Source organism: Physcomitrium patens, chromosome 2, assembly GCF_059467195.1.
Source record: "Physcomitrium patens ecotype Gransden chromosome 2, ASM5946719v1, whole genome shotgun sequence".
NCBI lineage: Eukaryota > Viridiplantae > Streptophyta > Bryopsida > Funariales > Funariaceae > Physcomitrium > Physcomitrium patens.
In genome coordinates, this window is record NC_143411.1 from 10,720,156 (window position 1) to 10,731,720 (window position 11,565).

Genomic DNA, 11,565 nt, shown 5'->3' on the forward strand with positions numbered 1-11,565 from the left:
CCAGAAAGTTATTCAAAGTAACTATTGAACCAGAGATCAGGACCAAAAGCCACACTGTATCTACCTAAAATGATTTGGTACTGTTTCATATTGTCTGTTCGACTGGAGGTTTAACGGACATATTAACTTAGAAAACAATCTTTCTAGACTCTATCCTGAGATGGGACGAATTCACTAAGGTTTTGAGTAGGCGCGTTGTCAAATGTTGTGCTCAATTTCATAAATCGAGACAAATCGGGGAGACGATACTTTCAATGATCCTTGTCCCTAGAGACGCTTGATCCATTAAATTTGGGTATGCTAACCTGCCTTCTATTCCTTGGCATGAGCGAACCACACCAACTGAAAATTTTGATTCTGGTATTCATGCGACTCAAAAAGCCACATGAAACGCCCATAGATGAAAATCTCACATCATACCCCGACAAAACCTGATCAATTGTGGACACAACGGATTCATTACCTGAGGAAGTCAATAAGATGAAATGCAATGCTTCTGGGGTCAACATGATCAGCTTTACTAAATCCGAATCAGGATTTCATAACAATCATTATCATTGTCAATATTCGGTCCCTCAGCTCAGGAAAGTACAAAGATGGCATGAAATTTCTGATACGCGAGATCTACTAACAACTCGTAAAAGAAAGACATCCATCCTGCCAAGAGCAGCTTGGAGTCGATGGTTATCAGGCACAAATGCCATCCACATGTCGAATTGTGATCATGAAGATGTTTTAGCAAGAGGTTATGCCAGGTTAAACAAGGGATAATTTGACGAAAGCTCTGAAAAGTGATTCTCGTAAATAACAGAAAAACTAGTGCAAAACACCATAAGACTATCCAGGATATATACAGGTATCTCAAATCGGGAGAATTATGCGATGGACGAGACTCAACATGTAGCCCTCAAGGTTTCAGTAGCGGCAATTGCTGCCACCACCAGACGAGCTGGGAGTCTGCCCTGGAGACAACGGTCAACATTGAGAGGCTCAAGGGAAGTACCATCAAAGATGAGATTGACGCCAGGCAAAGGAACATTGTTTGTTCCCTCCTCAACGAGATTGAGGTTCAACAAACCACTACTACCTTTGTGCAAAAGAGGTCTAGTATCCGCATTTACTCCACCAACTACAACGTATGCTGAAGTTGCTTTGGAACCGGAAGCTCTGTAATCCATGATGAACTCCTGTAGCTTTCGCCGAAGGTCATGCATTCCCTGCCGGTGTTTGAGGAGGGATTTAGACGTAAAAAGATCCGACCCAATCACACCTTCGCAGACTCTTCTGCATAGTTCTGTATCGAAAAGTGGAACTCCAAACTCAACACTTTGAGGAACCCACTCAAAGCTGCTATTCTTATTTTCATGAGGAGGTGGGCTTTCTCCTATCTGTGGAATCTGTACTAATCGAATGTAACCAAGAGTCTCAAGAGCAAGTTCGCTGGCAGCTTGAATAAGAGATGGGCGAATGTCGGAAGATTCAGAGATCGGTAGAGGAACATTCCTCGTCACAGGCTTTCCACTGCCTCCGGAATCCAGGTGTGTTTTCGGAAAGGGTTGGACGAGTACAGCATTGTGCTTCAATAAAGTGTTCAGACAATGCAATAGAATATTCCCTTCTACTAGCGTACCTTCGAATTTGCCTCCAACTCCGTTTACACCAGTTCCATCCCATGTCCACATAAGAGCTTTTGCACAACCAGCTAGTGGAGAAGGTAGAGTTCTAAACCGCTGACCTTTGATCAATGCAACAGATACGGGCCCTGATCCTGCTGTCTGATATAACAGAAGTTTCATCCAAGGAGAAATGGATGCACGTGATGGAGGGCCAAAATGTGCAGGGCCAAGACCGTCAGGAGAGGAAACAAAAGGAGAGGGCAGTGGTATCATTGACACAACCACATCATAGTCTCTCTGTAGAACTCGTTGCATGGTGGCTGGAGCCAGGTCTTGCAAGCTTTCTATCCGGAGTACGTCAACACGCGAAACAGGCTTGTATGACTGCACATTCTCCTTCGAGGAAATTCGTCCTGTCAGACTGAGGGCGGTGTGAAGCTGCGCAGCCGCATTCGTGTCCACCATATGAGACATGACAACAGTTGTTTCTGCAGTTTCTGCACCGCTTTCAGAGGCATAGCTGTAGCCCTCTTCAAAAACACCAGTATTTGGCTCAAATGATTGTCCCGACTGAAACAGATCATCACTATCTACAGAACTGTGAGGCTCTAGCTGAAACCCGCTAAAATCCACTGCGTCTTCTTCCTCAACTTCCAAATCAGCGCTTTGAGACCTCAAACATTCTAAAGCGTGACGAAGACTAAAGGCATGGTCAGCAAACTGTTGCAACTCTCCTTCCATTTTTGTGCCCTCAACTTGCTGAAGATCCTCACACATTTCAGCAACACTGGTATCCCCAAGCTTCCCAGCTTCGTATAGTGTTACTGCATGGCCTTTTAGGCCTGCAAATTCAATAGTTGGTGTCAATGGTAAATAATTTCTTATGCATTCGGAACTATTCAAATCTAATAAATAGTAGCTTGGATGCAAGTAAAATTCAAACCTGGAGAGAGAGAACCCATCATTAAATATGATGTAAGGTTAGCATCGACCATGAAGGCAAAACGCGTCAAGCCAGCTTGGCTTTTCACTGAATCTATATCTGATGGCCCCGAAGCTCCTAACCGGGATGGGCTGGTGAATGGACTTAGTTGCCGATCATCTCCAACACTCCGAGGAGATTCCGGCATCCCTGTATCCTGTAAAAAGGAAACTGGGTCGAGAAACTTCTTAGCCCATCCGAGTCGAGAAGCTAGCGAAACAGCTGACTGGAGTTGCTCAAGGTTGGCTTGAAGAGTTTGCGCAAGTTCTGCAACAGTTGTTTGCTCGCTGGAGGCCACAAATACGGCGTAAAGTAACCTGAAGACCCCAGACAAATGCCAATTAAGGCTAGTTCACAGCCATCTGCGGCTAACATCAATTCCAAAACTGCAGGTCATGGCTTACTTAAATGTTCTAAAAAGGCCTAAATGTCAAATGAGTGATGAGAACTCTTTATTTGTTTAGATCTTGTCCCTAATTATCAATGTTCATCTGTTCAGGTCAAGATAAGAGTAAGCCTTGCTTTGTTCACAGCATTATTTCCAGGATCACATCTAAAGAAGGAAAAAAAGATTTTCTTCAAAGCATAAACTTACTCTTCTGTCGGATCCTCGTACTGCTGATTTCGGTTTGAAACAAAACCCTCCAGAGTTGAAACTGCACAACTCAATAAGGATATGGATAAGAAGTCACAAGGCAATATTTCTCCAGTTTGACGAAAAAGTCTGAATTAAAGCATTAAACATGACCGTGAGCACAACTCGTGAATGATAACCCCATGCAACCCCCATCCTTATAATTCATCATCTTCAATTTTCATGTATAATTCAAAATACGGAAATTCAAGAATCTAACTTGACAAGCCCTATCACGATAATACATTTACTATAAATAACAAGAATTATTAGGTCATCTATACAAGTCTGAGAAGCCACGAGTGTGGAATCTTAAGTGATATTGAAGACAGAAAGAGTAGCCAAGAAAAATAACTGTAAAAGCATGCACAGAACAGACAGAGTCTAGATAGGGATTCAACGACGAACCTTGAAAGTGGTCATCGGGGTACACAGGAACGTCCAAGTAGATCAAGCCTCGTCGATAAAGAGAACGCAACACTTCGAAATCAACCTCACCGACAAGATTTACTCCCTCCTTACCTAAGCGATCGCTACTGTCGCCGTCACCTCCACTTATAACTGCCATCTCCTCCTCAGACAATTTCTACGTCATGACACGAAAGAACACTCTCAGATCACCATAACAACCTCCAAATACCACCAAGTTACCACAACCTTACGAGAAATGTAACATGGTACCCATAGAGCAATCTCCAACCTAGGCAAAGACATCACACGCCTATAGTCCATTTTCACCTATCGTATTGGAAAATAGAAGTTGAAGTTCAAGGCTTTCCCGAATTTTACCCGATACTCATCTGTGGTCAAATTAACAAAACAAACAATCCACCACGCTTCCATACGGAAGTCAACCGGCTGTGTAGGCAACATTTCCTTTACTATGGATTTGTTGAGCTTCCACATTAGTTTCTGCACCGAACCCCCAACATAATTTCAGGATACGCATTGCATAGCACATATTTTGTTGGTGACCTAGGCATCTGCATATAAATAATTAGGCAAAGTACAGGCTACAGCAGCTCTAATTCTCCTAACTGCTGAAGAGTTTACACAGGATACATTTAGTTTTACCTTCGCGCGACATTTATTCATTATGTCAATAAACTCGTTCCGACCTATTCCCGTAAGCCTTAAAACATCTGCTGCTGTAAAGTTGGGAATCGAATCATATGGTTGCTCTGCAAAGAAGGCGAACTTCAGATTAGAAACTGATCTTACTTCAAGGGAGTGCAACATCAATCGAATTAGCCACCCTTCCAGCATAATGGAACCTCTGGCATCATTCATCGCTTATCCTGACCTCCAATCCCATGGCCTAATGTTAAGCACTGCTTCTGTGAATTCCTACACCTCCACTTCTACAGTATTCCATGGTAAAGAACACAAACTATTAAACAAATCGGTATCCAGCTGTCACTGACAATTGAAATACAACAGGTTCATGTAGGATAAATGATGTACCATTTCTCATCACATCATACAGCATTCCGTGGTAGTATCGGAAGGGAGTAATACGCAGAACTCGGCAGACATTCTCTGATAGATGATACGGAAACAACTGATAAAGCCAAACAAATAAGATCGCCCATGGTGTAAGATTATAATTCGCACTTTCAAACCTTTAAGTGCACCTTCTGAACAACTTCACCTCAATTTTTGACGCCAAACATATACATAAAGCTCATTTTCATTGAATGTAACTACCCCTTGAAGAACCCCTCCCTCTCATCAAATATCTAAAAAAGTACGCACCGCAAGATTTTTTTGCAAATAACGAACGAGTTCTTCATAGTAATCGTTCTCTCGGCAAGCATTACGTGCTGCACATTCACTCCACTTCAGACGTTTTTTGATGCAATATTCCTTCACCCTAAAGCTCCGGGAATCAAAGAGCACAATTAGTACACATGAAGCACGTCTCGGTTACGTTGCTTTCGTTGTTTTCGTTGGTTTCATTGCACTATGAATTCTAATGATGTCAGTATTTTAAGACAAAATATTATCCAAGATATGATTCCAACCCCTTCACATAGAAGATATACTTCATAACAGTGGAAGCCAAAGAGATTCACATTAGACTGGATTGAGATAGAGATAACCTTACCGCTTCTGATACTCTTCGTTTGAAAACAACGTAAGCTTGAGACGCTTAGGGAGTTTCTCCCAGGGCGTCTCCTCCAATATGGCTTTCACTAACATGTCCTCCTCTGTATTCAATGTCGCATGCTGCATTTTGCCTGTAGTTTCTTTTGCAGCGTCCGATACGTTGTTGCCGCTGTGCTATCATTCAATTCCCTACCTAAAAGGCACAGAACAAAAGTAAAATGTGAAGGGCGGTACACACACATTAGACAAGGAATTGTCATGTGCTTACCTGTTCGAATACGAGCTAAATTCGACATCAAGAATATACAACTGTTTCGTCTGTCGTAGATTTTAAGCACTACCGTAAAAATGAGTATTAACAGCTTATGTTCGATAGGATATGGACCTTCATTATTAGTCACACCTGGATAGATTCTGCTTGATTTCAAGCAATTCCTATACGATTATGATCCTAACTGTTTACATCCAGTTTTTTAAATATGCATATTGACCTGAAATAAGTGCTCGTGCAGCTGAAAAGTCCCACGCCGGAGTACTTTCGTCTTTTGATGATTCAATAAGCTTTAAAGACTGAAGCCCAGCCCCAGCCATTAACCAAAGCCCGGGGTATCATGCTCACATATAACTAAACGTAGCTCTACTACAGCCTGATGTGGATAACTGGCCGCAAAATGACGATGTAGCCACGAGGAGGTCCATCTCGTACAAAATTTCGATCTTAAGCGATTGATTGTAAAGAAAATAAATGCCACAAACAGTGGTGGCAAACAAGGGGCCACTACTGTCCATGCTTATGTACTGGAAGAGAACGAGAGGCGCATCCCAGCGTGAAGGCAATCAACGTCATTCCGGTCTCGTGTTCCTATTCGGACAATAATTCCTGAACAGTATCATCCTAGATCTGTTTGCAGTCTCTTAGCTGCAGCCAGATAGCCTAAAACTTATCATCACGAAAATACGGATCTCTCTACATTAAACCCCGATCATCTTAACCACAGTGTGGATTGCATATCGTCCATGAGATCATCATAAAACAACAACCAGCCCTCGAAAATTCAAAATACTTCTCAAATTTCGGCAACGCTCAAAACCAAACCCACCGAATTACATCTACTCAACCAAATCACACCGACAAAAGACGTATCAATCCCGATAGAATGCAGTCGAACTTACGGAATCGTTCGTCCCCGCAACAGTAAATTGAGTCGATCGCTCGGTAAACCTAAACCAAGAGCAGCACCACCGCACGGCCCGCGTATTACAACACGTAGTGCCAGAATAACCAACACGAGCATACAGAAAAGTGAATTGATGACTGCTGTGCACGTAGAAACTGGCCGCGTGCTTGGACGAAGCACGATTCGTCTGAGTGCCACTCTTTGAGCCGAGCGTCGGGAAGAAGGAAGACTACGAGTACGAGGGGGCGGCTGGAGGGTGGGGCCGCAAAGACAAGTGGCGTCAGTCGGCGTCAGTCAGCGTCACCGTCTCCCTTAGATCCTTGTCAAAAAAGTACGTTTTGCATAAAAGGCTGGCTTCTATAGCTTCCCCATTCCCCACCAAACTTGAGCTTACCAAAGTTGTAAACTGAACCTTGCCTAATTTATTCATATTTTAGCTGCACATACTTTGAATCCAATTCATTATGGGAAAACTATAGAGTAACTCTGTATTTAATGATTGATATCAAATCAAATTCTCATAATGATTGAGATGTTTTTTTTTTTGGATTTTAGTGATGAAGGTGGGCTGAAAGTAGTATCCAGCCTGTCCTGAGAAAAAATATTTGTCAATAGTGTCCACGTGTGCTTTAACAAGTCATCATACATGGTACAACATTTCAATTAACACAAGGACTGTTTACATAAATATTATGTCCAACTTATTAAGTGTCTAACGAATCATTATCAAGTATTTAAAGTTTGTAAGAAAATGTATTCAAAAAACTATTCAAAAGAACCTCAAAGTACATAGATGTAGAATAGATCAGTTGCTTCTAAGATAAATTGTAATGAATAAATATATTAATTAATAACAAAAAAATTTAGACCCTATGTAGAGTATAACATACATTGTGTAGATTGCAGCTTGGAGTAAAAAAAATACAACATTAGAAGAAAATTACATTCAAGTTGTTGAAAAAGACTATTTATTTACCAAGGAAGGTTCTTAAACACTTTTTTTTAAAAAAAATACACTACGATGTATATTATTTTTAAATAAAATATTAAATGATATCACAATAATTGACATAAAGGAATATTTTTGTAGTATGTACAAAGACAATAAATTAATAAAAAAATAATAATAAATTACAATAAAATATTTTAAATTATTGGTGTTTATATTTAATTATTAAAAGTATCATTGATTTATATTTATTTTTTAAAAATAAAATTTTAAATTTTAAATACATCATTTTTTATGAAAAAATTACATTAAAAACTAATAATTTGGTAATAAATAAATAAAATAAAATAAATAAATAAATGGTTATTTTAAAATTTAAAGTAATGATTAAGATTAATTAAAAAACTCTTGAACTAACTAAAATAGTATAATAAAATATTAAGATATATTTATAAAAATTAAAAATTAAAAAATTATTGAAGCAATATCTTGATATTGTTAATACTACATCTTATATGGATGTCAGGAATTTAGACCACTTATTCTATAACAATTTTGTAAAACTTAAAAATCTACATTATTAAGATTTGTTATTCTTCATCTTGCTAACTTACTAGACAAGACATTATGATTGTCACAACCATCAAGATAACGTAATCGAGATGAAGATCCTCAAAAATGACATGTCCTTTTTCAAATAGATGGCAAGATATAATATGTTTGGTATCACAACCTTAGAATAGAGTTCTAATGTTTGGTGATTTTATTAGAGATAAGAACAATTCTTGACGGTGATTCAAATGTTTTATTTGAAGGAAGTTACAAAGGCCTCAATAACGATTAAATAACAAGGTGGTCTTCTTATCCTAGTATGATACACTACTGATGGTTGAGAGGATCTATCAACCATCTTCAAAGAGAACAAAGATTAGAATATGTGACAAATACAATTTATCACATCTTGGATTTTCTTAATATATAAAGTTCACTATTTTATATGGCTGAAGAAGAGAGACGTGAAATATGGGGTGGATCTTTATAGACTTTGATGGATATAATTAATAAGCAATAAGATTGACTTATTCAATAATAAAAAAAAGTCAAAGCCTATGGTAATCCAACTTGTCACAAGGACAAGTAGTCTTGATATTATCACAAAGTAACTATACCTTGTCAACTATGTTGAATTGTGGTTGTTTGTTGCAATAGACATTTGTATTGAATTTTTGTCATTCTTAAGCTTCTTTTAACTACACCTTCATTATTATAGGTAACTTTGACAAATAATTTGTCAAATCTTCTCTAATAGGATTATCAACTTTTAAAAAGTTAAAAGTATCAAACCTTGGATAATAAACATAATTGGCAAAAAAAATGTTTGTTGAGTGGAAGAATGTACCAAATTATTGTACGTAAACTTTACCAATAATAAAAGAGTTGTTTAATCATCTTGATGATAGTTAATGGTATACCTGAAGTATTGCTCAAAAACTTGATTCACCTATTCTATTTGTCCATCAGTTTGAGAATGAAAAGCCATAGAGAGCTTTATATTTACTTTAAAAATTTGAAAAAGATTTTCCAAAATCTTGATATAAATTAAGTCCCTTTCTTTGATATAATATCTTTGAAGAATCCATGATAGCGATAGATGTTGTTAACAAAAAACTTAGCTATTTTTTTACCTACAACAGATTTTATACATAGTATAAAATATGCCATCTTGATAAAATAATCTACTACTATAAATATAAAATTATATGAACCTAACACTAGAAGATTTGTGATAAAATCCATAGAAATAGAAGACCATGATTGTTTTGAAATAGGTAATGGCTGAAAAAAGTCCACAAGGTCGATGGCAAAGAGTTTTGGATCTTGAATAAATATCACATGATTTTACAAAGTCTTTGACTGCCTTCCACATTTGAAGCCACCAAAAATCTCTCAATATTAGTTCTAAAGTCTTCTTGTATCCAAAATGTCTTGCTGCCGGAAAGTCATGACGAGTTTAAAGAACATGTAATTGTGCTCTATCTTTTAGAATGTATAATCATCTCTAAAATAAAATAATTTGTTCTTAAACTCAAACTTTAAAGTATTAAGAGACTTAAAAGAATTATTCTTGATATCATGGATAAGAAGATTAGAGGATATATTTGATTGAATTTACTTGAATAAAGATTGAATCAATAATAATTCTTGATTTTATTACTAGAAGATAAAAATTCTTTGGCTTCAAAAAAAATATATTTTTTTAATCAAAAGATGCATGTCTTTTTTTTGGTGTAAGATAAGAACATCAAGAAAGGACGTTTAACAAACCTTCTTATTTTTCAAGTCGATAAGTGATCTTGAAATCAAATCTTGATAAAGACATATTCCAATAAGCTTGGCAATCATTCAAAATACATACTAATATAAAATACTTGAAGTTCTTGTGATCAGTATTGAAACATGACCAATTTATCTCAAAAGTCCAAGACCCTTCTAATCCATAACAACATAAAACCTCATCACAAGGTAGCACAAATTAGACCAGAAAAAAATTAAATAAAATTAAATAGAATGTTATACAAAAGACAAAATTGAGCAACCAAAATTAGAACAAAATAAAACAAAATAAAAAGATACAAAATCTAATTTTATTAAGAGAAAGGATCCAAAGTCATATCTGACCAAGTGTCCCAAAAGGCCTTTGCCAGTCCTATTTATACTTTTTTCTATGACCTTAGACTTTCTAAAATATTTATAGGTAATGGATTCTAATTAAATAACCACCTTAAATTCCTTCTAGAAGGCTCTATGGTAGATTCTACTTAGATAACCACCCTAAATTCTTTTTAGAATGTTCTACAATGGTTCCTACTTGGTCTACTAATATAACTCCAATTCCAGAAACTTTTATAACTTTTCAAATATGGTTCTAACTATCTATTTGTTGTCGTAGTGTAAATGCTTATAGTATGTAAAAATTAGTTAGAACACATTAAATGTTAATAAATCTAAATGTATGTTAGAGTGGATAATAGATTAAATTAAAAAGAGTTGGTATAAAAAAAACTTTATTTTGTTTTCCTTACTTAGTTTGATTATAGTATATAAAAGTTATAGAACCTTAATGTTAAGTATGAAGCCTTGAGAGGAGATAGGGGCCTAAAGATGAAGATTTAAACTAATAGGAGGTTAATTGGGAGGGATGAAACCAAGGCATGGTTGGATGAAGGTAGAAATAAGGATCTTCATCCCCATTGCTCGAAATCCATGCCCAATGGGCTTTTAGGAGGCTGCCCGCGACCTTGATAAGGGTTTTGGCGACTTCAAAGAGGCCATTAGGAAATCAAAGGCAAGATTTGTAAAGTTTAGGGTTTTGGCTACAATTTTTGTGCAAATTTTATAGGGTTTGGAGTTAGGGTGAATAAGTTATAGCCGTTTGAAGTTAAGGTGTCAATTTGAGACCTACTGTTACTCTTTTGAGTTTAAGAGGAGTCTTACGGAAGCTTTTGGAGATCGGAAGGTGCGGCTGGAAGGGCAACTTCAAGACATACATCTTTTGCGAAGAAAATTTTGCATTTGGAGTTTATGTGAAGGAGTTATAGGGAGTTAAAGACAGTGCATTCAAATCAAAGGCAGTAAGTAAGCGGTTTTGTTCAAAGTAGTGTTAGGAGCCATAACTTGAGTTTTCGAACGAAATTTTGGCTCAAACTTTGGGAGAATGTAAAAATTTGTGTTAAGAAGCTATCTATAAAAGTTTCGTGGCATTTGCACTTATGGTTTGTGAGATATAAAGAAAATTGCGTGCGGGTATATAAAGATTACGGTTTGAAGCGACTGTTAGGGTTTTGAAGATATCTCAAGATCCGCGACGAATTTGCGGTTGAAATTTGTTGTACAAATTAATAACAACATATCAGTACTTCATGTAAATTTTGATCTTGTTTGGACGGTTGGATCAAGAGTTATGAGGTGTTGAAGTGTAGAAGAATTTCCACACAAGGATATACAAGGTTTTAAAGTACTTCTACCATATTTTGGTTGTTGTTGGTTATTTAAGACTTAAGTATTTGGTGTAATTGTTCCAAAAGGAGAAATTATAT

General features: G+C 37.0%; 1 protein-coding gene across 2 annotated transcripts; it reads right to left on the bottom strand.

Annotated features, from left to right (window-relative positions):
* Positions 1-494: 494 nt before the first annotated feature.
* LOC112276356 (uncharacterized) lies at positions 495-6,712 on the bottom strand. Of its 2 annotated transcripts, none has more exons than XM_024507602.3 (10): positions 6,515-6,712; positions 5,340-5,534; positions 4,988-5,105; positions 4,697-4,793; positions 4,307-4,413; positions 4,022-4,144; positions 3,641-3,818; positions 3,194-3,254; positions 2,560-2,915; positions 495-2,458 (listed from the first exon to the last, which is right to left on the bottom strand). In XM_024507602.3, the coding sequence occupies exons 2-10, from the start codon at positions 5,465-5,467 to the stop codon at positions 894-896; spliced, it is 2,733 nt and encodes a 910-aa protein (XP_024363370.1). In that variant the 5' UTR covers positions 5,468-5,534; positions 6,515-6,712; the 3' UTR covers positions 495-893. The 2 variants fall into 2 exon arrangements, with proteins under 2 accessions (XP_024363370.1, XP_024363385.1); XM_024507617.3 differs by having other exon boundaries at positions 4,697-4,771; positions 6,515-6,601.
* Positions 6,713-11,565: the final 4,853 nt, after the last annotated feature.

Bases quoted from the DNA above. Each gene is read 5' to 3' on its own strand.
- LOC112276356 (XM_024507602.3), bottom strand. From the start codon at position 5,467: ATGCAGCATGCGACATTGAATACAGAGGAGGACATGTTAGTGAAAGCC. The intron at 4,794-4,987 runs GTGCGTACTTTT...TGGCTTTATCAG, and splicing joins ATTTGCAAAAAAATCTTGCG to TTGTTTCCGTATCATCTATC. The intron at 2,459-2,559 runs GTTTGAATTTTA...TTGAATTTGCAG, and splicing joins GATGGGTTCTCTCTCTCCAG to GCCTAAAAGGCCATGCAGTA.